Source organism: Dipodomys ordii, unplaced genomic scaffold (genome assembly GCF_000151885.1).
Source record: "Dipodomys ordii isolate 6190 unplaced genomic scaffold, Dord_2.0 Scaffold42, whole genome shotgun sequence".
Classification (NCBI taxonomy): domain Eukaryota; kingdom Metazoa; phylum Chordata; class Mammalia; order Rodentia; family Heteromyidae; genus Dipodomys; species Dipodomys ordii.
Genome location: NW_012267258.1, coordinates 6,325,660 through 6,350,441, shown reverse-complemented (window position 1 = coordinate 6,350,441; position 24,782 = coordinate 6,325,660). Strand labels below are relative to the sequence as shown.

At 39.0% G+C, this 24,782-nt stretch overlaps 1 protein-coding gene across 4 annotated transcripts in view; it reads right to left on the bottom strand.

Annotated features, from left to right (window-relative positions):
- The window catches only part of Nell2 (neural EGFL like 2), a 318,903-nt gene that overhangs the window by 71,515 nt on the left and 222,606 nt on the right, over nt 1-24,782 (bottom strand). For 3 of the 4 annotated variants that reach the window (XM_013018840.1, XM_013018838.1, XM_013018837.1), the window contains exons 15-16: nt 6,545-6,667; nt 1,200-1,295 (exon numbers count right to left, since the gene is read on the bottom strand). In XM_013018840.1, the coding sequence (XP_012874294.1) occupies nt 1,200-1,295; nt 6,545-6,667 (219 nt within the window). The remainder of the gene's footprint in view (nt 1-1,199; nt 1,296-6,544; nt 6,668-24,782) is intronic. The other variant, XM_013018839.1, reaches the window with a different exon arrangement.

Genomic DNA, 24,782 nt, shown 5'->3' with positions numbered 1-24,782 from the left:
AAAAAAAAAAAAGTGAATGTGCTTAATTTAAATGGAAGTTGAAACACATTGTGTGAAAAACAGAACAAAGTACAACACTGTACTCCAAAACCCTGTGTTCATGGATAGGAAGAGTCTACTGTACTTGTAGAAAAGGATCATCTAATGACATAAGTCACACCTTTGGTGTGTATCTTTCTGTGTGCTTGGGCAATGTCTACTCTAGAATATTCTTACTTCCCAAATGCTGAAAAACATTTTCTGTCTAATATGCTGAGTAACTATGAGCTTTAACTTAACCAGATAGCTCTTCAGTGAAATGGTGGTGGAGAATATGTTATGTGCACTGAATTGAAATTTGTTAAAAGCAAAGGACATGATCAATCACATCGATCACCATTGGCATCAGGGAGAATGACCAGACTCTCCATGGTCCTATACTATTGGAACTATTCAAACAACAAGACTATAGCTGATAAAGTCTGATTTTTGCTTATTATTTATGAAGTAACAGTCTCACTTCCTGACCAGGGTAGGCTTCCAAGAAACTAAGAACAAAAGTACACGTCACTGAATCCCAATCCTCGTTGAGAAGGGGATCTTCAAAACAATTTTCTGGCTAGGTTGGCCTCAAACTATAAAGACCAACAACCTCAGTCTTCCAAGCAGCCCAGATTACAGGCATTTTTTTTTTGGAAATTTCTAGCATCAGAATCCATCAGAGAGACAAAGTCTATGATGGACTTGGATGAAAAGTAATTTATGAATAGAGAACTTTATATTTTGAAAATTAACAATAATGGATCAATGGTCCACATAAAAATATAAACAAGAAATGGACTTTGTTCCAGAAACAAGGTTGGTTATAACCTTAAATTCTATGCTTTGGTCATAGGCTCCAATAAAATGAATTCCAAATGAGTGATAAGAACTCTGAAGTCCAGGGCTCCTGGGTGAGCACACACATCCCTCTCAAACAGCTCAATATATGTTGCTAAATTATCATAGCTCCAAAACCCCCATGGAATAGCTCTGGGGACTTGCTCAGAAATATGCACCCCTAAAACATACCCCCTCCTCCCTCTCTCTCCCACTACTTCCTCATTAATAGCTTTGTGCTTTGAGAGCCCACTTAAAACCTAAAACATTATTTTCCTCCTGGATTACTTTATGCATTGGCATAAAAATTCATTTTCTAAACGACCCAATGCTATTCTTACCCGTTTCGCAGCTGGGGCCAGTGAAGCCTTGTGGGCAGGCGCACACGTTAGCAGCAATGCAGGCTCCTCCATTTCTACAGCCGTCCTTGCAAAATGCTAAAAGAATCCACATACAAGAATCAGTCAGATAAAAGAAATCAGAATAAGCTTTGAGGACTTAAGAAGTAAAGAGTACATAATCTCCAAGCCCAGCTTTGCTTTATCTCCCTTGGAGATGTGGATATTGAATAATAAAAGGTATTATCATTTCATTCTCATATGATATTTTCTATATATGTAAGAAACTCCAATCTGATTTTCAAAACAGTTTCTCTCTCTCTCTCTCCCTCTCTCTCTCCCTCTCTCTCTCTCTCTCTCTCTGTCTCTCTCTCTCTCTCTGTCTCTCTCTCTCTTCTTTTTGTGCCTGACTTGGGGCTTGAATCCAGGGCTTGGGTGCTGTCCCTCTACCACGTGAGCCACCACATATCCATTTCTGGGTTTTCTGGTAGTTAACTGGAGATAAGAATCTCATGGACTATCCTTTGAATCACAATCCTCAGCTCTCAGCCTCCTGAGAAGTTTGGATTACAGGTATGAGCCCCGGGGTCCTGGCCAAAACAATACTCTTTACCATATTAAAGAAATGATTCTGAACAAGACTGGTGAAAAGAATGACATTGATGAGGATGCATTTTATTTCACTGACATGATGAATTAAAACTTCTCTGTACTACTACTTAAAAAATAATAAGAATAAATAAGAAATGTTTCACCAGTAAAACAAAATATTAAGATTTCTTTTAACAAAAAATTGGAGAATATGACAGTTATTAATTCAGATTGCATCTCATAATAAATATTCAACTGTAGAGCTAGTCTCTGTTGGCTCATGTCTGTAATCCTAGCTAATCAGGAGACTGAGATCTGAGGATCAGGGTTCAAAGCCAGCCTGGACAGGAAAGTTTGTGAGACTTTTAACTCCAATTAGCTAGCAAAATATTGGAAGTGGAAGTATGGCTCAAATAGTAAAGCTTCAGCCTCAGGCAAAAAAGCTAAAGGACAGAGCCCAGATCCTGAGTTCAAGCCCCAGTAGTACCAGCACAGGTGTACAGCTAAATTTAGCTGTAAAATAAGCCTAGACATTAGCAGTGACCTTTGACCACAAGACACGATCTACAGCATGAAACCAGGAATAGGAAATGATGCCTCTCATGAGGCTCTGGCTATTTCTAACATCGGTTGAAGTGGTAAATATTAAATGCCCCCATTTTTCAAGTAGTGTGAAGCCAGACTGAGTGCCTTAAAACTACCCATTAGTCTTATTTTTGGATATCCATAGAATAAAAATAAACCTAGTATCAGTGGAAAATAGTCTCATAACAAAAAATTGTATTATCTACAAATAATTTTGAAAATAGAGAATTTTGAACTCACGTATAACTATACCAAACACTGTGACAAAATTTGCACACTCAAGACCAAGTATTATTAATGAACAGATTAGATCATTCTTGTTACACACAGCCATCAACTTGCTATAATTTCCATGTTATTTTGACATAATTGAGACATAATGTCATCTCACTCACATTTTAGTCTACATCTCTAAAAATTAAACTGTCTTCTTTAAAACAATGTAATGCCTCAATTGTTTAAAAAATAAATGTCCTCGATTTTCCCACAACACAAAACATTAAGTATAGAACTACCTTATCATCTTGTACATATCTCTCTCTAAATTTTTTTTATTTAAACTAGAATCTTGTTATAAAGTAGTGATACAGTATGCAATCCATTTGCTAATACAACAGAAGACAGCATGGTAAGCTTTAATATAATTAGAGATAATGAATGCATTTAAGTTTTCAAATGATGTGTACCTTTGTTTAATAAATTGCAATTTTTTTTGTTCTGATAAATGATCTGCTAAACCATAATACTAATACTTAATAAAATGTGTCCTAGGAATAAATAAATCCAGTGGAAATAGTTTTTAAAAACCTATCCAATAATAAGATGTAGTCATTGTAATAGTCTTTAGGAAGGCTGACATTGCTCTGATAAGGACTGGTCAAGACATAGAATATAGGTTGATGCATCAAAGTGAGCTGGAAAAGAAGTAGGAAAAAGATCTAAGACCTTAACCATTCTAAGGGTGCTATTTTGGGATGTGCTGCCTTAAAAGTAGCCTAGAAAAGAGAAAAACTAGACAGATGAGAAAAACCTGAGAAGGTAGAAACAAGATGGGGGTGAGTGTGAGCTTCCTTATCTGCCTCTCTTCCCATTCCAGCTTTGTGTTTAGGTCTGTGAGGAACAGGAGTCGTGTTCTCAGCTTGGCCAGGCCTATGAATGAACTAGCTCTGCTCTTTCTAGGCACTGACTCATTGTTGGACAAGAGAGGTACTCATTACTTTAATTATGTAACTGTAACCCCTCCCTACATCACCTTTACAGTAAAGTTAAATTTAATTTTAAAAAGTTTTCTCTAGGTTTTTGAGATGTTTCCTGGAATTATCTGGCATATACTTTCTTTTTTCTTCTCTTTTTTTTTATTCTGAAAATACCATACAGAGGGGTTACAATTACATGAGCAAGGTAATGAGTACATTTCTTATCAAGCATTGTTGCCTCCTCCTTTGTTTCCCCTTCCCATCCCTTCCCATCATCCTCCCCAGTCCTCCCCATCCTCCCCTCACACCAAAGTTGTAAAGTTCATTTTCTGACATAACATCTTGTACATCTCATTGTTGCAATGGGTCCACCTGTATCCCTATTTATGTTTTTTCCCTTCCCCTCACAAATTATACCAACATCAAATACAGTGAAAGCAGGGTTATACCATCGGGGAGAGACATACAAAGCAACAAACAAATCATCTTATAAATATGTTAGAAACAATAGAAAGAAAAAACATTTGAGTCCTTATCTTTGGGTTCATTTCCCTAGCATCAACTTATCTGACCTTTTCTGCTTGTCTCAGATATATACTAGTTATTGCAAATAAGGGAAATCATGGCATATACTTTCTTAGGGTGGTAAAATAGAGGAATTTGAAATTATTGTTGAGCGGTAAAGGAATGAGCACAAAGAAGCCATTTGTCTCTGTTGGTCCTGCATCTTAAGTCTGACTCCATCCTATATAAAAGCACTCTTGGAGCTGGGCACCTGTGGCTCACATCTGTAATCCTAGCTACTCAGGAGGTTGAGATCTAAGGATCCCAGCTCAAAGCCAGCCCAAGCAAGAATGTCCCAGAGATACTTATCTTTACTTAACCACCAAAAAGCCAGAGAGCTGTGGTTCAAGTGGTAGAGTGCTAGTCTCAGGCACAAAAACTCAGGGACAGAGCCCAGGCCCTGAGTTCAAGCCTCAGAACCAACACACACACACACACACACACACACAACACACACCTCAAAACATACACGGTTCAACAAAGAACTTGCAAATGAAGTTAGCATTTACATTTCATAAATAATAAAAAACACATCTGCCAGCCCATGTGTCTATCTCTGTAGTATTTTGCAAGCTTGTTGAATCACTACAGAACTTGGTGATTTGCATCATGTATCTAAGCTACTTATCTCTCAGCTTAATTCCCATTCCCAGCAGAGATACAAACACAGAAATCGGAGAGGCTTTATTCAGGTACTTGTAATCCTAACTTTCACAAATAATTTCTCAGAGGCTTGAAAGTTCTCCTCCCTTGAAATATGACAGAATTATCTGTCATAATTATCTGCTCATAATTTCAAGAGTTCTTTTTGCTCTAAACTTGACCCCTCACATCAGCTAGGAATCTGAACCATCCAGAAATGAGAGAAAGAACCAGTAGGGTTCCTAGATGATATTTTTTAAACCCCAACAGACTCTTAGAACATCCAGATGCTTTGAAGGAAATCCTGCGGGTTTTGTTACACTATCTGTCTAGTTTTTCCAAGAAAATCCTTATGGGATTTGGGAATCAAAATGAGTAAGCCTGACTAATGAACATCTGCCTGATAGATTTACATGCCATGTTGAAAACCAAAGTTAATCCTCTGACCTTCACACATCTGGCTCCAACCAATTGTATGGACCAGTCACTATGCCCTGAACTCTCCAGCCACTGCAATGGCAACGGTTCTGTCATGTTTCCTACTTCCTACAGAGATAGTATCATCGTACATCTGTATCATTGAACTCTAAGATGAAGGACACAATTAAGGGATGGGCAGCTTTAAAACTAAATTAGACAAATCATATGGTGTAATAAAGAATAGGAGCTTCTTTTAAGGGATTTGGAAGCATTTCCAAGAGTGAAATTACAGCTCCATTGTGAAGTAGTAGGTAAAGTTACATAAAGAAACAAACCAGTGGAGTAAGGAAAATAGTTTCATAGATGGCAGCGACCTACAATTGGGACATCTACTGATGGAAATGAGAAACCTCAGTTCATGAAGACACTTAAAAGAATTATCAACTAGAAAACTTTAATATATAAGTGATAATATATAAAGTCTCAAGACTCAAAGTTCATTAATCTTTTACGGTGACAGAAGCTCATGAGAAACAGCTAAGAAAAAAAACAAAGCAAAATAAAAGCAACACTGTAAGCTGATCTGAAAGGGAAGCATTTCAGTACGTTTGATGGTAATGAATGTGCCAGAAACACAGTTATCATGATAAATTCATACTTGGACTCAAAAAGAAACAATTGAAGTTAGAATACTGGCAAACTGGATGGAAAGGAAGTTTTGAAAGACAAAATTAAGAATTAAAATTGGAAGGTGGAAAGAGAAGTTGGAGTTAGTCAATAAAACGTTGAAGTTTACAAATTCAAAAGTGAACTCAGTGCTGGTGTTCATGCCTGTCATTCTAGCTACTGAGGAGGTAGAGTTCCGAGGATCACAGTTCAAAGCCAGCCCAGGCAGGGAAGTCCAAGAGACTTTTCTCTCCAATTAATCACCCAAAAGGCAGAAATGCAGGTCTGGCTCAAGTGTTAAGAGTGTTATAACCATGAGTGAAAGAACTAAAGATGAAAGCCCAGGCCTTGAGTTCAGCTCCAGTACTAACCAAAAGTATAAAAACTTAAAATAAAATTAAAATGGAGTAGTTCATGACATACATATTTAGAATACTGTTATGGAACTGCTGGTTAGAGAAGAAGATGTAAACCACTTAGGCTGAGTTGAGGGTAAAGGAACTGAACTGTTTGGATACAAGAGCATTACAATAAAGTAGGTCTTCCTCAAGAACAGAGAGCCATGTGGGACAGCTCTATCACTGAATGTCTAGAAGCTACAGAGCACTGACGAGAAGGGATGGAGTGGAGTGGAGCTGGGCTGCATCACACAGAAGGAAAGAGGCGTGGCACCGAAGCCTTTACCTTTGCAGATGGTTCCGTTTCCCATGTAGCCGGGCTTGCACACACAGTTGTGTCCTCCAACAGTGTTGAAGCACAAAGCATTTTCATCACAGCTGTGCTGGTTCGTGAGGCACTCATCGTGTTCTGAAAGGAGGAATACAATTCTGTTACTCAAAGATACATTTTCGTAGAATATATATATATATATATACATATATATATATGTATATATATATGTGTGTATAATTTTACTTTATTTTTTTGTGCCCTTACTGGGGCTTGAACTAAAGGCCCTAACCTTTTGTGCTAAGGCTGGAGCTCTACCACTTGAGCCACACTTTCAGTTCTGTGTTTGTTTTTGTTTTGTTTTGGTAGCTAACTGGAGGTAAGTCTCTCCAAGACTTTCCTGTCCAAGTTGGCTTCGAACTTCAGATTCTCAGATCTCAGCCTCCTGAGGAGCTAGGGTTATAGCACCCAGCTCTGAAGACACTGTATTTTAAACTGCACCTGAACCTTAATTATTATCAGCTATACCTTATATGAAATATAAACTAAGGAGACCTCCAGTTTTGAAGTATTATATACTCCCTCTAAAAGTATACACATAGTTTACATTTCAAAAGTCATTCGCTGCAAAGAGTTTAGAGAAATAGTCGACAAATGAAATAAAAGAAAGGAATCAGGGTGAAATTCTCAGTAGATGTGAAAGTCTGCTATGTAGAGGCTCTGTGGCAAACATATGAGAAATCTTTCTTGTGAATGAAATCTTCCACCTAACTACAGATACATATAACAGGTGACAGGTAAGGATGTGAAACTGCATTGCTCCTGAGTCCTGACCTGCAGGAGAATGGTGCCAAAGTTCTGGGCTATGGGTGCCATTAACACCTGCTTCCAAACTTGGAGAGATGAAGATGCTTATGCAAATTGTTGGACTATTTAACCTCCTTGGTGAGTTCTCTCTCTCTGCAAAGAACGAATCACACATCTACTTAATCAGACAAACGTGCCTTTAGAATATGTACAAATTCTAATATTAAAATAATCAACCAATAAAATGCCTCTTTCAGCTGCTGATAACTTAATAGATTTGAAAGCACTAAAACATTTGGTCCCACACCTCTATAAAAGACAGGGAGCCGGGTGCTGGTGGCTCACGCCTGTAATCCTAGCTACTCAGGAGGCTGAGAACTGAGGATTGCGGTTCAAAGCCAGCCCGGGCAGGAGAGACCGTGAGACTCCTATCTCCAATAAACCACCAGAAAACCGGAAGTGGCTCTGTAGCTCAAGTGGTAGAGCGCTCGCCTTGAGCTGAAGAGCTGAGGGACAGCGCCCAGGCCCAGAGTTCAAGCCCCACGACCGACAAAAAAAAAAAACAGGGAGCCTGTCTTATTATCATTCTTTTTATTCTATTCCTTCTTGTTGCCATAATTGGGGCTTGAACTTAGCCTGGTGCTGTCCTTTAGCTTTTCTGCTCAAGTCTGGTGCTCTACAACTTAAGTCATACCCCCACTTCCACCATTTTTGGTCATTAATTGGAGATTAAATGTCTCTTGTACTTTCCTGCCCAGGCTGGCCTTGAACCACAATTCTCAAATCTCAGTCTCCTGAGTAGCTAGGATTATAGGTGTGAGCCACTGGCACCTTGCTCATTGTCATCATTTTAAAGACAAGTCCTTAGTTGTTCAGAGTATTTATATAGCCTGCCCAAGTTCCCAGGAATTTTGAGAAACTGAAGAAGTCTAATGTTCAGTAAAAATACAAACATTAGTAACAAATACAGTTGACATGGCGGGGAAGTGGGGGAATCTAACATCAAGTCAAGATGAGCAAGAAATCAAGTATATAAGGAAATGCACACAGATTAGATGAAATTCCTAAGGTGGCATTAGTTATTAGTCAGTCTTTTACCCAAGACTTAGTTGACCCAAAATTAAATATATATATTAATAACTTACATTGTTTGAGCTATTAATACTATAGGTTGTAAATTCTGAAGGCAAAAATAAAGTGTGCTATTCATTTTAGAGCTCTATACTCAGGATATTATATTATTAATTTATCTGTTACTTTACAAACATTGCCAATGGAACATATAGTTGTCATTAGACTAAAATAATTGAAGACAACTGATAAAAAAAAGAATGTCCTGGGTTACATTACCTATATATATATATGTATGCATATATATATATATATACATATACTTTTATACATACATAGTCATACAAATGACTATGTATGAATGGGCTGGTTTTGAACTATGAGCAGCCTCCTAAGAAGCTAGGATTACAGGTGTGTGCCACACACCTCACATAAAAGTATGGAAATTACATGAATGGCTATCTTATTTTCTAAATTGCTCACTGAATTAGACAACAATGCACAAAATTCTACCCTACTCTTTATAGTATCTAAATATGTCATGATTTTCTACATTCACCTGGTTTATATCTGGCTGTCCCAGTCGGAGCTGGGCTGAGAATACCACAAAATTCAGAGGCACAAGAATGGGCAGCCCAGCTGCCCAGTTGGATTCTGCTGCCTGAAGCAAAATAAATCTGCCCTCTGTAGTTTCTACCAGCTGCCAATTTTCTTCCCAGTGCAACTCAAAAATGCTATAGTTAATCCATAAATCCCTATGAGGACAGCCACGGGCCCTTTGGCGGCAGAAGCCGATCGATTTGATGTTGTTTTCATCCCTGTCTTGGTTGTCTTCTTAATTAGAACATACTCACTAAGTAGTGGAAGGGCATAACAAGACGAGGCTTGGCACCTAGTGTGGTAAGATTCAATGAATGTGAAATCATGATCGCACCTAAGACCTGGTTTATTTCCTTGTTCTTTATTTCTAGTGACTGGAATGAGGGATGGAGCTCCGAAGCCATACAAAGGCAGACAGTTTTCTGGCTCTTAATTGCACCCAGGTCTTTTCATGTAACTGTTTTCTGCGCCTGAAGTGTCTCACTTCATGTTCTCCTGGAAAATGCTTTCCATCTTGGAAGATTATATAAAATGTCAGGTCTTTGCTGGGAATACCTTAATTTCCTCTGGCAGAATTATAGGATACTGGGTTTGTCCTAGAATCCTGTGCCACGTTATGCTTGTCTATATTTTTGTTCTTGTTTTGTTTTGTTTGTACCACTCCTGGGGCTTGAACTTAGAGCCTGGGAAACTTTCCCTGAGCATTTATTCTTCAAGCGTATTCTCTACCACTTCAGTTATAGCTCTACTGCTGGCTTTTTGGTGGTTTATTGGAGACAAGAGTTTCATGGACTTTCCTGCCCAGGCTGGCTTCAAACCGTTGATTCTGAGATCTCGGCCTCCTGAGTAGCTAGGATTACAGGTGAGATGCTATTATTCTTATTGTTATTCATACCTAGCTACTTCTCTTGGTCTCCCAACTTCAAGCCCAATGATGGTCTGTAATTTTTGTTGTTGTTGTTGATTTTCATTTTGTTTTGATGGTGCTGAGGTTTGAACTCAGGGTCTCATGCTCACTACACAAGCACTCCACCACTTGAGCTGTGCCTCATCCATTTCTGCTTTAGTTTATTTTTCAGATAATGTCTCTGACTTATTTATTGACTTTTTTTTGGCTCAGCCAGCCTCTGACCTGTGTCTTCGTAAATCTGCTTCCTATTTAACTGAGATTATAGGTAGTACTACCATGACCCATTTGTTAAACTGAGATAAATTCTCCCTATTTTTTGTTTTTTGCCAAGGCTTATCCTTCTATCTCCACCTTATAAGTAGCTCAAGATTACAAGCATGAGCCTCTGTGCCTAGCCACAAACTGAGATTTGAAGCAGTAACAGTGAGTTTTCCTTATATTTCACTTTCCTATATAAGGAATGACTCTTGAATAAATGATACAGTGATGAAATGAAAAACTGAATCCAGATAAGAACTTTTGCCATCGTGCAGGAATCAATATTTGTTTAACTGTAGATCTCAGCAGATATTACTATGGTGGTGTTTATGATTAAACAGTTCTGGATCTTTATTTATTCATTCATTCATTCACTTACATTTATTTATTATAAATTCTGGGGCTTGAAGGAAGGGTCTTCTTTTCTAGCTTAGTTTTCTTGCTCAAAGTTGGTGCTCTACTACTTAGACTACACCTTCAGTACAGTTTTATGATGGTTAATTGGAGATGGACTGTCATGGACCTTTGTTGCTTAGGTTGGTTTTGAATCATAAGTCTTCCTCTCTCTGCCTCCAAAGTAGTTAGAATTACAGGTGTGAGCTACTAGTACCTGGGTGGTTGGAGATATATTGAAAATGTTAACTGAGATAGCAAGGCACATTTTGAAAGCAGGAAATATTAAATCTGTTACATTAACACGATAAAGTTTTTTCACACTACATGAATCAAAATTGGTTTTAGTTGTATCATAACATTCAACTGAAGCCCTGGACCTGTAGCTCACACCTTTAATCCTACTACTCAGGAGGCTGAGATCTAAGGACTGAAGTTCAAAACCAGCCAAGTCAGGAAAAGTCTGGAGACTCTTACCTCTAATTAACCACCAAAAAAGTTGGAAGTGGATGTGTGGCTCAAATGGTAGAGTGCTAGCCCTGAGCACATAAACTCAAGGGCAGCATCCAGGCCCTGAGTACAAGCCGCAGAACCAGAACAACAACACAATCAACTATATAATAAAGAGTGACTTTAGAAAAAGCCTTTAAGTTTTTCTTTAAGCTCACAGACACATTAACTTTAATTTGCTAATCTTTCCTATAACAAGATACAAATGAGCTAGTAGTTTATAAAGCAGTTCCATATCCAATTCTGAACACAGGTCTATTTCGTACCTTTCCTTTGATTCATATCCCGGGGGACAATGTCACCAGCCCATTATTCGACATCCTCATTTTTATTACTTTCTTTTTAACAAGTACATTTAAATAAGGATGGTAATTCTAAGATAAAATTTAAATAATAGTATGTCCCACTGTTCAAGAAGAGCATGTCAGGAAATACTAACGAATGAAGTCCAAGGTTTATTTCACATATAATGAAAAGTAGATCCTGAGATCTGCTGTTCAGAATATCTAATTCAGCCAGGAGTCATAGCTCACATCTGTAATCCTATCAACTCAGGAGGCTGATATCTGAGGATGATAGTTCAAAAAGCCTGCCCAGGCTGGGAAGAGTGCTTGTCTACCAAGCATGAAGCTCTAGGTCCAATTCCTTAGTACCATATAAACAGAAAAGGTCAGAAGTGGTGCTATGGCTCAAAGTGGTAGAGTGCTACCCTTGAGCAAAAGAAGCTCAGAGGCCAGATGCTGGTGGCTCATGCCTGTCATCCTAGCTGCTCAGGAGGCTGAGATCTGAGGATCACGGTTCAAAGCCTGCCTGGGCAGGAGAGTCCACCATATTCTTATCTCTAATTCACCACCAGAAGTGGTAGAACACTTGCCTTGAGCTGAAGGGCTCAGGGACAATGCCCAGGCCCAGAGTTCAAGCCCCACCCAGGCAGACAAATCCAAGAGATTCTAATCTTCAATTAACCACCAAAAACTTAAACTGGAGGTGTGGCTCAAGTAATAAAGCGCCAGTCTTGAGCAAAAAAGCCAAACAAGAGTGCAAAGCCCTGGTAAAGATTTCATTGTCTCAGAAATACAATAACTCAAATCAACTAAGATTGTCACCAAAAATGTCCTCTTCCTAAATCTTCTTCATTAAAGATGTTAGGAACATGACTGTTTTTAACAAAATTTAATCATTTGTTCAATCCATAAATTTGAACTTTTGAATTTTAAATAAAATGGGGAAGATAAAGAAACAGAAAGAAAGGACATGTCATCATTCATCACTGTGAAGCAGAAGAAATTTAGGTGTTAGCCACTGTAGTATATTATATATACAATCTATAATCTCACAGAATAGCTAGCAAAGATTTGCTGTCTGTATGACGTGTTCTTTGCTTTGACACTACACACAACATAAAACAGACTTTGTAGAGCAACCAGGCTCAATGCAGTACAATTTCTCCAGTGGAAGAAGAAAGTAATACTAATGTACACATGAGGATTTTCTAAATGCAGATTCTATACAGAACAGTAATACTTTTTTTTCACTGATTAACTCCTAAACTGGTTAGGTTAACATCTCACAATAATATATAGCTTGGCTTCACTTAAACTTTAATTTTGACACCATTGGGGGTTCACGCCTGTAATCCTAGCTGAGATCTGAGGATCATGGTTCAAAGCCAGCCTGGGTAAGAAAGTCTGTGAGACTCTTAACTCCAAATAACCACCAGAAAACTGGAAGTAGAGCTGTGGCTCAAAGTGATAGAGCACTAGGCCTTGAGCAAAAGTGCTTAGGGACAGTGCCCAGGCCCTGAGTTCAAGCCTCATGACTGACAAAAAAAATTAAATTTGCTGTCCATATTGAGATATTTCCAGTATGAATCTGCTATCAAGAGGCAAGAGAAAAAAAAAGCCACCGTACAATTCATACAATGCACATAGCCACAATTTCAACAAAGACAGAAAATGGAACCTTTTCCATTGGAAAATTTCAGTGTTGTACAAGATGCAAATATTGAAAAAGAGCAAAACTTTCTTCTAAATATATCTACATTTAAATTCAATTAAATACGTTTTATTCAAGGCTATTATATATTAGAATCTTCCTGAAATAAAAAGAATGGCGAAATAAAGACAAAGGATGACCCAGTGCAACAATGATAGAAGACACAATATTGGAAATGAACTTTACAACTTGGGGGGGGCGGGGAAGGGGGAAGATAAAGGGAGAAAAATGAAGAAGTAGGTAACAATGTTTGATAGGAAATGTACTCACCACCTAACTTATGTAACTGCAACCCCTCGGTACAGTATCTTTACTAACACAATTTTAAAAGTATAAACAGTAGCCTCCTTAGAAAAGCTTAGTTAGTTGTGTAGGTAAGGCAAAAACATAAATGTCTTTAGCACATGGCTGTCATTACAAGACATGCTAAAGGAAAAACAGGACTGTTCAGTGAAGGACACAAGAGGTCAAGAAAGAAAGTCATTTCTGATTTGGGGAGGAACCAATGACTTCAGGAAGAATAGAATATTTGACATGGCTTTTTTTTTGCATTTATTGAGTTAGGGGTGCCACAGAGTGCCAATTAAAACATTGTACTTTCATTTGCTTCTTTCATATGGGGAATATTAAGACACCTATTGGTGCCTCTAGTCCCTCTCAACCAATAAAAAGCCTAACATAATGGAGCATGTCTCTTGTCCCAGCTACATAGCAAACATAAGTAAGAGGAGTGTGGTTCAGGCTGGCCATGGTATAAATGTGAGACCCTATTTAAAAAGTAACTAAAGCTAAAAGGGCTATGGACCTGGCTTAAGTGGTAGAGCACTTATCTGTGTAAGATCCTGAGTTCAAAGCCAAATACTGAGAAACAAAGAAGGAAGGAAGGAAGAAAGGAAGGAAGGAGAGAAAGAGAAGGGGGATGGGAGAGAGGGAGGGAGAGGAGGGAGGGAAGAAAGAGGAGGAGGAAGAGAGAGGAAGGGAGAGGAAGGGAGGGAGGGATGGAGGGAAGGAGGAAAGGAGGAAAAAAGGAAGAAAGGAAGGAAAGGAGGCAAAGAAAAGAAGGAAGGAGGAACAAATGAAGGAAAGAAGGGAAAGGGGAAAAATGAAAAAGAAGCAAACTCCCTTCCTCCTTCCCTCTCTCCCCATCGTCCTTCCAGCTTTCCTTCCCTCCCTCCCTCCACAAATATTTAAGGGACTTGGTGCTCTCCAGTACCAGTAAAAAATCCTTGTAATCAAAACATTTATGTCCTCATGATCAGTGACTCTTGAGGGACACTGCTACAATTCATTAGATTACTTAAATATTCTAAGACTAGAACTACATATGAAGGACACAGGAGAAAAAATGAGAAAATTATACACGTTTTTGAGTACGTAATAGCAGGAACACTGTGACACAGTACATGTTCTGATTTCTAGAAACACTTGGTTTTAGATGTCATTTTATCCTAGTTGAGTGATGCTATGAAAGCTAACTGATCTTTCTAAGTTTAAAATGGGGAGGTAGCCAAGCAGCAGGAGCTCACACTTTAGGAAACTGAGATCTGAGGATCATGGTTCAAACACAACCCCAGGCAGGAAAGTCTGTGAAACTCTTATTGCAATTAACCACCAAAAAGCCAGAAGTAGAGGTGTGTCTCAAGTGGTAAAGTACCAGCTTTGAGTGCAAAAGCTAGGGGACAGTGCCCAGGCCCTGAGTTTAAGTCCCAGTATTGGCACAAGAAATGAATATATCCAATAAGTAAATGAATTAAATAAAATGGGGAAACCCAAACCCATATTCAGTGCTATTTTAAAGGACAAACTTACAAGGATGAATATTAAGACCTCAGCAAACAAAAGATGCTTAGTAAATAGTATCTATTTATTACTTGCCTTAGTAGGAAAATTACTTTTGCTTTTATTAGGTAATATCCTGCCTTTTGCCTTTTAATTCCGTGGAGAAAGTCTAAGTGCTTGATTGGGTTTGCTCTCTTCATCGTTTTTCTGAAATCAAATTCATTTTGGATTTGTTTTCTGGTTAATATAACTTCTTCCAGTCTTGGAATGAAGGAAGGCATTCCTGACATCACAGTGATGGAAAAGCATCTGCTTTATTTCTTATGCTTTCCTTCCTTACTCACTTTCTATGACAGGAAAAACGTACTAACTACAATACAATTCCAACAAGAACTATACTTGCAGTGCTACTAATGTGACTGCAAAAAAAAAATATGCTTTGAGCTAATTCAATACCCATATTGGCAGCCAACTCTCCCAAACTCATTTTTTTAACACCCAGGCAATTTGGTTCACTATCCAAGTTCTCTGTTCATTGACCAGACCAATTCAAACCCGATTTCTTATTCTTCTTCAGTTTGCATGACAACTAGGAATTTGTTCAGAGTTCTTCAATCTGACATGCCTGCTTGATTTTCTTCCAGTCTTTTCAATGCTATACTCAGCCTCCTTCACTAAGCCTTACTTGATCGAGAACCTGATCACAAAAAGACCCTCAAATTTCCTCCCTACCTTTCAGTCCTTTTCAAAGAGATCTAAGTTCTGATTTTCAGACCAAACCCTGTTTTTAATTTCCTTGTGTGTTCCATGAATTAAGCTTTGAACACACTGCAGGACAACAAAAAACCTTTTTTTTACTTTTGTTCTCACAGAAGAGAGTTTCTGTTGCATGGTTCTGGGACAATTCAAATACCAAAGATGTATGATCTGATGTTTATAACATCAGGAATTTTTGAACTATAAGAGTGCTGATGATATGCTCTAGGCTGGTGGCTCATGCCTGTAATCCTAGCTATTCAAGAGGCTGAGATCTGAGGATCACAGTTTGAATACAGCCTGAGAGGGCAAATCTCCAATTAACCACCAAAAAGTGCTGGAAGTGGAGCGTATGGCTCAAGTGGTAGTGTGTTAGCTTTGAGCAAAAAAGCTCAGGAACAGTTCCCAGGCCCTGAGAGTTCAAGCCCCAGGATGGAGACACACACACACACACACGCACACATGCACGCACATGCACACACACACACACACACACACACACAAACACAAAGAGTATTGATGATATGAAATGAGCTGGTATCTATGAACTATTTCATCTGTCTTATAGTACCCTAAAAGAAAACAAAAATGGGACTTTAGGTATAGCATGGAGCTCTTCTCATTGGCGACATCTCAGACACCAAACCACTGGGATTCTACTTGTTGGCAGTTCTCAATTTCATTCCTTCAACCTCTTACGTGTCTCTTGCTGTCCAGACTGCTGTCACTGGCCCTCCAACTCAGAGCTCTTCTCTCTTCAAATCGATCCTCTTGTTCCCTCTCTTCATTCTGTTTTGTGGGTCCAAGGCTTGAACTCAAGTCATTTTCTAGAGACACTCTACCATTTGAGCCCCCCCTCTACCCCTAATGTCATAGCTTTTACCAACCACGGAGATACTATCTACTTACCAAGACTTTCATTGTGAGCCTTGTTTTCACCAAACTGTGCTGTTCACCGGCCTTTTGCATCACTTTATTAATAAATCAATTGCTGAGGGTGTGCTACAGGTCAAGGACTAGAACATTATTCAGTCCTGCATATCTGACATGTTTCCTTGATTTCATATTGAGTGTTTTCTGCTCGGGAAGTTGTCTAATCTCTCTGCCTAATGCTGCTCTCACCTCTTGCTCCTACCCACAATACTCCCCAGAAACTGTTCTTGATAAGTTCAGTTTCATCTGGATGTGTCCTGTGGAAACCACAGGGCCATGTACTTGATTCCACTGGAGCCTGTGAAAGCCAAAGTCCACAGAGGCCAGGAGAAAGGACTCCGGCACCAGCCTACCTCAGTTCAAATCATGGCTCTTCTTTTTCCCAGCTTTATGATCTTGGAGAAATTAATCTTTCTAAAACTATTTCCTCTTCTGCAAAAGTAGCCTGTGAATAAGTAGTGAGTCTCCAGCAAGTGTGGTAGGGTAATATTCAGTAAACAACTATTTATGTTGCAAAAAATATGACCATGTATACCAAATAGGATACATAAAGATGAGAAATAGCCCCTGTAATCAGATCAAATACTGCTGCTGTCAATTGAATTCTTGTGTGTGTGTGTGTGTGTGTGTGTGTGTGTGTGTGTGTGTATACCAGTCCTGGGATTTGATCTCAGGGCCTAGGCACTGTCCCTGAGTTTTCTTTTTTTTTTGTTTTTTTTTTGCTGAAGGCTAGTGATCTATCACTTGAGTCCCATTTCCACTTCCACCTTTTTGATACTTAACTGGAGGTAAGAATCTCATGGACTTTCCTGCCCAGGTGAGCTCTAAACCATGACTCTCAGGTCTCAGTCTCCTGAGTCTCTAGGATTACAGGTGTGAGACACCTACTCCAGGGGCTTTTATTAATAGAAACACTTTTTGTAGTTCAGATCTGTCGATCAGAGCTGTTGTTAGAATGCTTTTGACAGAATTCTAAAGACAAATGAGGTGGCGTGTGGAAAGCACTGAGAATAATCCTGGCACAGCAGTGCTTCGTGAATGAGTGCTCATTCGGCCCTCACCATGCTGTCGGGGGCTTCCCTCATTTGTCCCATCCTTAATCAGTGCACTTCTTGAGTCAGAGAGATTTTATTATAGATCTTTGACTCCTCAGTTCCTGCCGTAGCACCTGATACACTTCAGCACTTGATAAATGTAGATGAGTGGTAAGGCTCCAATACACATGCATTCAACTTTTCTCACTGGTGGAGTATGTTACATCTGGAGTTCTTTTCATTTACTCAAAACCCATGAAAGAATCCAGGCACTAGTGGCTCACACCTGTAATCCTAGCTATTCAGGAAGCTGAGATCTGAGGATCACAGTTCAAATCCAGCTCAGGCAAGAAAGTCTGTGAGACTCTTATCTCAAATTAAATACCAAAAAGTCGGAAGTGGAGCTGTGGATCAAGTGGTAGAGCATTAGCCTTGAGCAAGAAAAACTCAGGTGCCCCAGGCCTGGCACAAATAAATAAATAATAAATAATCTTAGAGGACTTTGCACTTAAATCAGATACTTTATGCTGACCTCTAATCCTTTATACAAAGTCAATATTTTTCTGATTTCAGAGGAATGTAAATAAGGAGTAAATAAAACTCAATTACTTTCTTCATTCAAGTACCTTATTTTAAAATAGGGTTCATTATAAAATTCCTTCACAGGGCCTAGTACCTGAGTTTCCACCACAGCAAAATTCGAGATATGATACTATTTCTATTCCAAATGATAGATATATTATCAGTATACTTAAGGAAACATAAGACACACATAGAAGTAGCTTTTATTTCATGCCTCAGTATATACTGTACTAGGGAACACTTGATTCTCTCTGTTTCCTTCTTTCTCGCTCCCTGTCTCTCTCTCTCTTTGTGTGTGTGTGTGTGTGTGTGTGTGTATGCATGCGCCAGTCATGGGGTTTGAACTCAGGGAATGGAAGCTATTCTTGAGCTTTGCTCGCTCAAGGCTGGAGTCACAGCTCTACTTCTGGCTTTTTGGTGGTTAATTGGAGATAAGTGTCTTATGTTCTTTACTGCCCTGAGCTCAGATCTCAGTCAGCTGAGTAGCTAAGATTACAGGTCTCAGCCTGCAGCTCCCAACAACATTCTCTCACTTTTATAACAGTATCTTAATATCCTTTAATCTATCTGTTTGGAATGATACTGATATTAGAGGATCATTGTTGCTTACGTCACATCTGCCTTGCTTAGGTAAGAGTCGCAATTGTCACAGAACAACTAAGCCAGAATACTTGTTTTCATGACATGAATAATTGTCCAGCCTCTATAATAATGCAAACACATCCCTTTATGTGTTATATGTGTGAAATGTATGAACACATACTGTTTATGGGCTTATGTGTATGCATGTATAATTTATCTGCCCTAGATATAGATGGAGATGTATAACAGATGATAAACAGATGATAGATAAATAAATAGATAATAAACACACAAACACATAGGAGATACACATACTGAATGAGTAGCAAAAACTGTTTTTCCCTGTTGTTCAGAGACAGAATACAGAAAAATCTTTTTGTGTTATTTTGAGTTACCCTCTTAAAATTGAGAGATTTTCTTTCTTTTTTTATTTTTGATAATGTAATTGGAGTGCCTCTTCATTTTATATTATGTAGTTTTTCCAAGAATTTGAAATAGCTTTTATTCCACACCTCTTTCTGAATCACTCACTTATACTTGATGAGGTTACTTCACGTACAGAAACTCTTTTCTCATCCATCCTCACAAAAGGGAATTCTCATCCACAGAAACCAATTGAAGGCTTTTTTTCTTTTAAGCATATTTTGTGCAAGTTCTAGGGCTCAAAATCTGTCCCTTAGCTTTCTTTGCTCAAGGCTGGCACTCTACTACTTGAGTCACAACTCCATTTCCAGCTTCTCGCTGATATACTGGAGAAAAGAGTCTCAGGGACTTTCCTCCCCAGCTGGTTTCAAACCTCAATCCTCAGATCTGAGCCTCCTGGGTACCTAGGATTGTAGGTGTGAGGACCAGCCTGGCTCCAATGGAAGATTTTTAGAAGGTTGAGGAATGCTTTAACTCCTCAACTTATCATTTTTCCTGAACATTATATCACCTCACTTCTACCAAACTAATTCTCCCTCTCAGCTCATGCTCATCTTTTCTCCTTAAACCAGTGGCTTCAGGGCTGTCAATTAGGTCTTTGCTTAGATGTGAAGGGAAATTCAACCACAGGACCAGGCCTAGGTAGATTAAGAGCAGTTGAACAATAGCGAAGGATAATAGACTCAGATTCTGAATTTCTTAGCTTTCCCTTCTCATTTCAGCACGTGCCTTCTGGCATCTCTGCTTTTTCCACTTGCTTCCCAACTTCAAACTTCCCTTCTATCCCTCTCCAGTGGACTTATTCTGCTTTCCTTTACTCTTCCAAAATGTCACCATAAAACTTGAAAAACAAAAAGATTCACCTAAACAAAGGCGAATGTTTTCATTACAACCAGCAATGCTCTGCTCTGGGGAGACCACTTGCTTTCTGTATTCACTGATGTTTTCCATCCATTTATAATTATACCCAGCACCTCCCAACAGCCCGCCTTCTTCCTCTGGGGCCCAAGACCTAGTACTTGAAGGATTTTGTTTAGTGCTATGTTATTTAAGCATGTCTATCTTCTTAGAAATGACAAGATGCATTCCCTATCTCAGAGCATCTCTTTAAGCTAAAGCTGGGTAAAAACAGAAACAATACAGGTTATTGCTCAGATCTGAAGTGAAATTTGACCTGTTTATCAAAGAACAACTTCCTGAACGCTATGGCAGATCAAGGTGACTGTAATGGTTCCACTTCTCTTTCTAACCGGGTCTGCACATTCTCCATCACCCATTCTCAATCTTATGTACTCTGAGACACAATGACAAACTAAATATAAATGATTAATTTGAAAGTGAAACCTGACCATTCTTTTTTTTTTTTTTTGGTCAGTTGTGGGTCTTGAACTCTGGGCCTGGGCACTGTCCCTCAGCTCAAGCCTACTGCTCTACCACTTGAGCCACAGCACTACTTCCAGTTTTCTGAGTGGTTTACTGGAGATGAGAGTCTCACAAAGTTTCCTGCCCAAGCTGGTTTTGAACTATGATCCTCAAATCTTAGCTTTCTGAGTAGCTAGGATTACAGGTATGAGCCAATGCCTGCCTTCTGACCATTCTTGAAAGTCCAAGATCTGAAGTTTATCAATGGTGATGCCCAAATGAGAATCAAGGAGAACCAACATTTTTTTCAACGATGATCACCACTGTTCTGTGATGAGCATCATTTTCATCTAGGGAGATCAATCCTTTAGTTTAAGGATTATTATTTGAAACTTTTGAGAAACAGAATTCACTAAAAGATGACTCAGCCACATGTATCTCCAGAATGTTAAGGAAAGTATACATTGAGAGCACACATTTATTTTGGGAGTGGGAAAGATCTCTTTCATTAAATTTTTCATGACTTAACATGACTCAAGTCTCTTGGTCTAAGATGCTTTGGTGGCTTTAGGGTTTCCTGTTTCAGAGCATGGAACATTCTGGTTTCCAGTTGTCTGTTTCCTTACCAACCTTTGCTTCTATGTTAGAAACTTCTAAGTACAGTCATATGTTTTTATAGGGCAATTAAAATATCAAAGAATGGTGAAAGACGAGTTCTTCCTGCCATAATGGATCAACCAACACTTCTGCCCTCCCGCCTATCTATGAAAAAGCAGTAGTAAATCTGGTGTATGGATACAGATCCAAGACAACCCTATGCTCCCTCTGCCAAGCATTTTTATTACTGCTGAACCTTCCAGAGACCTCCATCCTTGCTGTATGCCAAGTGTTTGGAAGTGTATCTGACTGGAATTGGGTGTTCCATACTTGTTTGTTGACTAAATGTTTTCATCCATTAGAGAGGAAAAAAATGGACCAGTCTGGTACAATATGGCAAATGATAGAAACACTCCATCTAGGTTGTTTATAAGAAGTTCCTAGCCAGGCACCAGTGGCTCTTGCCTATGATCCTGTCTACTCAGGAGGCTGAGATCTGAGGATCATGGTTCAAAGCCAGCCTGGGCAGGAAAGTCTGTGAGACTTTTATTAGCCACCAGAAACCGGAAGTGGCACTGTGGCTCAAGTAGTAGAGCACTAGCCTTGAGCTGAAGAGCTCAGGGACAGTGCCCAGGCCCAGAGTTCAAGCCCCATGACCGACATAAAAAAGAAGGAGAAGGAGAAGTTGTTCCTATGAATGAAGAGAGAAAAGATGGGAGAATACATAGTATTTGATGTATATATGTGACAATGGAACCAGGAAAATGGAGGAGATGGATAGGGCTAGAAGAGACGGGGGAGAACGATGAGAGGGGTGCATTGATCAAGATGCTCTGCACTTATAAACTCACAAGTTGAATTGAAAGCCATTTGTACAACTATCTAAAGATGGGGGGAGGAGGGAGGGAGGAAGGAAGGACCTAAAAAGATATTATCTGCTGTATGACATCTCATAGCACCTAAGAGAAGTTATTCATGGTGAAGATACAGAAAAAAAAATTTTCAAGAAGAATTTGGACTTTAGGGATTGCATCCACTGACACTTAGGCAGATTAAATGAATTATCCAAGTTCATGTTCACAAAGAAGCAAAACTGGGCCTTAGTTACCTTTACTTACATTCCAAAAGCTACTTCTGCTTATGTGTATGTGTGTGCACACATGCATACGCGTGCATGTGCATGTGTGTGGGGGGGTGGGTGGTAGGGTGGGGGTGGGTGGCCAGTACCAGAGCTCAAACTCAGGACTCAGTATTGTCCTTTGCTATTTCACTCATGTCTGGAGTTCTACCATTTGAGTCACAACTCTGATTCTGGGTTTTTCCTGATTCATTTAGATAATTCCAAACAAAGTTCAGTATAGCTTTTTTTGTTGTTGTTGGTTGTGTAACTTGAACTCTGGGCCTGGGCACTGTCCCTCAGCTCTTCAGCTCAAGGCGAGCACTCTACCTCTTGAGCCACAGCACCACATCCAGTTTTCTGAGTGGCTTATTGGAGATAAGAGTCTCACAGACTTTCCTGCCCGGGCTGGCTTTGAACCTTGATCCTCAGATCTCAGTCTCCTGAGTAGCCAGGATTACAGGTGTGAGCCACTAGCACCTGGCTCCAGTATAGCTTTTTAAAAAGAAGTCTACGAGGAGTCTCAAGGACTTTCCTTCCCTGGTTGGTTTTGAACAGTAATCCTAAGTCTCCCGAATAACTAGAATAACAGGTGTGAGCCACCAGAGTCTGCTTCTAACATGTTTTGAAGAAAAACAACATTAAAAACAAACATGAAGCAAAGGGGTACCCACACTGCATTTCAACCTTACAGAAATGTACATTTCTGGTTTTCTTCTTTTAAAAAAATCTCTCCATAAACTTGTAATCATATTCAATCTGGGGTTATTTTTGTTTTCCTTCCATTCAGCCAAGAGTGAGCCCTAGTGTGATTCTGCAAATCCCAGAACGTGAGCACTAACAGGGAATGACAGCTGGTATGTCCCTTGCCCATCACATTCAGTGGTCTGTAACAGGGTAAATGACACAATTACCTGCTGTAATTACTGCTGCTGACAATACATTCTCCCTCATGAATGCTTGATGAAATTCAGACCTGCTTTTTTTTTTTTTTTTTTTTTTTGGTCAAACCAATCAAAATCTCTGCCTACATATTTTGGGACAGTATTTTGCTAAATAAATGGTTCAAAACTGACACCAAAACCTAAATGGACATTACTTAGTGTAACTCAAGTATTACGTATGTATTCTTCTACTTGAAGTCTTCAAACCAACTCTTGCTTTACATCCAGAATCTATTCTCACTTGTAAAGTTGCACAAAATACCTTACAGAGAACACAAATATACAAAAAGAGGGTAAAATCAGGAGCACTGAATACATAAAATATTCCCACATCTCTGGCCTATCGTGGTCTCCTCTATAGAAAACTTGTTACTTATTTTATTTCAACTGCGAAGACACTGGAGAATACACACAAACCAAACAACTGTGCTAGCTGACTGATCTGATTCTGGCTGTCAGCCAAAATCCTCCACAAGTTATAGGTAGGCTGTCAGAATAAAAAATAAAAAAGCACAGGACAAACTAGCCTAGAGATACAAGTTGTTTTCCCATCTAGAACAAAAAGCAGCTACTAAATTCCCATTTGAAGACTGGGACTAGTGGACTAAACACTGAAATTACAGGTAACAATAACAATAAAAAGAGGAGTCTACTTGTGAAAAAAAGAAAAAGCAGTATAAGATCTTTTGGCAAGTACATTCAAGAACCAACTTTGTTCCCCTGTGGATAACACCAATATGTCAGCAGAAATATTTATGAATAACCAGTTGAACTTGAGTTTTCCAAGTAAGGAGTTCCTGCTTTAATGGTGCAAGGTGTTTATGGAAAGCATAACAGAAGGCTAATTATCATTTAATGGGTCTACTCATGTCGTTGCTGGGTTCACATGTTCTAACAGTTTGATATCATCAGCAAAAGAAGGCAATGAATGAGGGGAGGTCAAAGATGAAGGACATGTTTCCCTCTTCGGTGCTGAATGGGCAGGTGAAGAAAGAGAATGGTGAGAATACACGGTGGGTGCACCATTCAGACCCTCACACCACAGCGATCTGAAAGAACTGCACCCCTCTTAACATTTTTAGTTTAATTTCACATTCCCTGTAACAAAATCAGCATAACCCAAATATGATGATGATAGTGTAGTTCCATTATTGAACAGAGTTAAAGATAAAAGCATAAGCCTCCAAGGATATATCTTTTTTTTTCCTGCTAAAAGGAAAAATTATATTTTAAAGTTGCCTTTTAGGATATAACAGAAAATGTGAGTTAATAATAACAATGGCTCTGAAGGCAGAGCACCTGCCTAGCAAATAGAAGGTCCCCTTAGTTCAAACTCCAGTACAGCTAAGACAAAAGACAACAAAAGAACCCTGAGTATTATATTATTTTCAGAAGAGAAAACAATGGTAATCAATAATTCTTCTCCAAATTTCTTTTTCTTCTTTACTTTTTCTTTTACTTTTTTGTGCCATTATAATCAGGGTTTGAACTTGGGGCTTAGGATCTGTCCTTTAGCTCTTTCATTCTTCAATTTAGTTTAATTTAATTGTCAAGGTGATGTACAGAGGAGTTACAGTTACATAAGCAGGATAATGAGTAT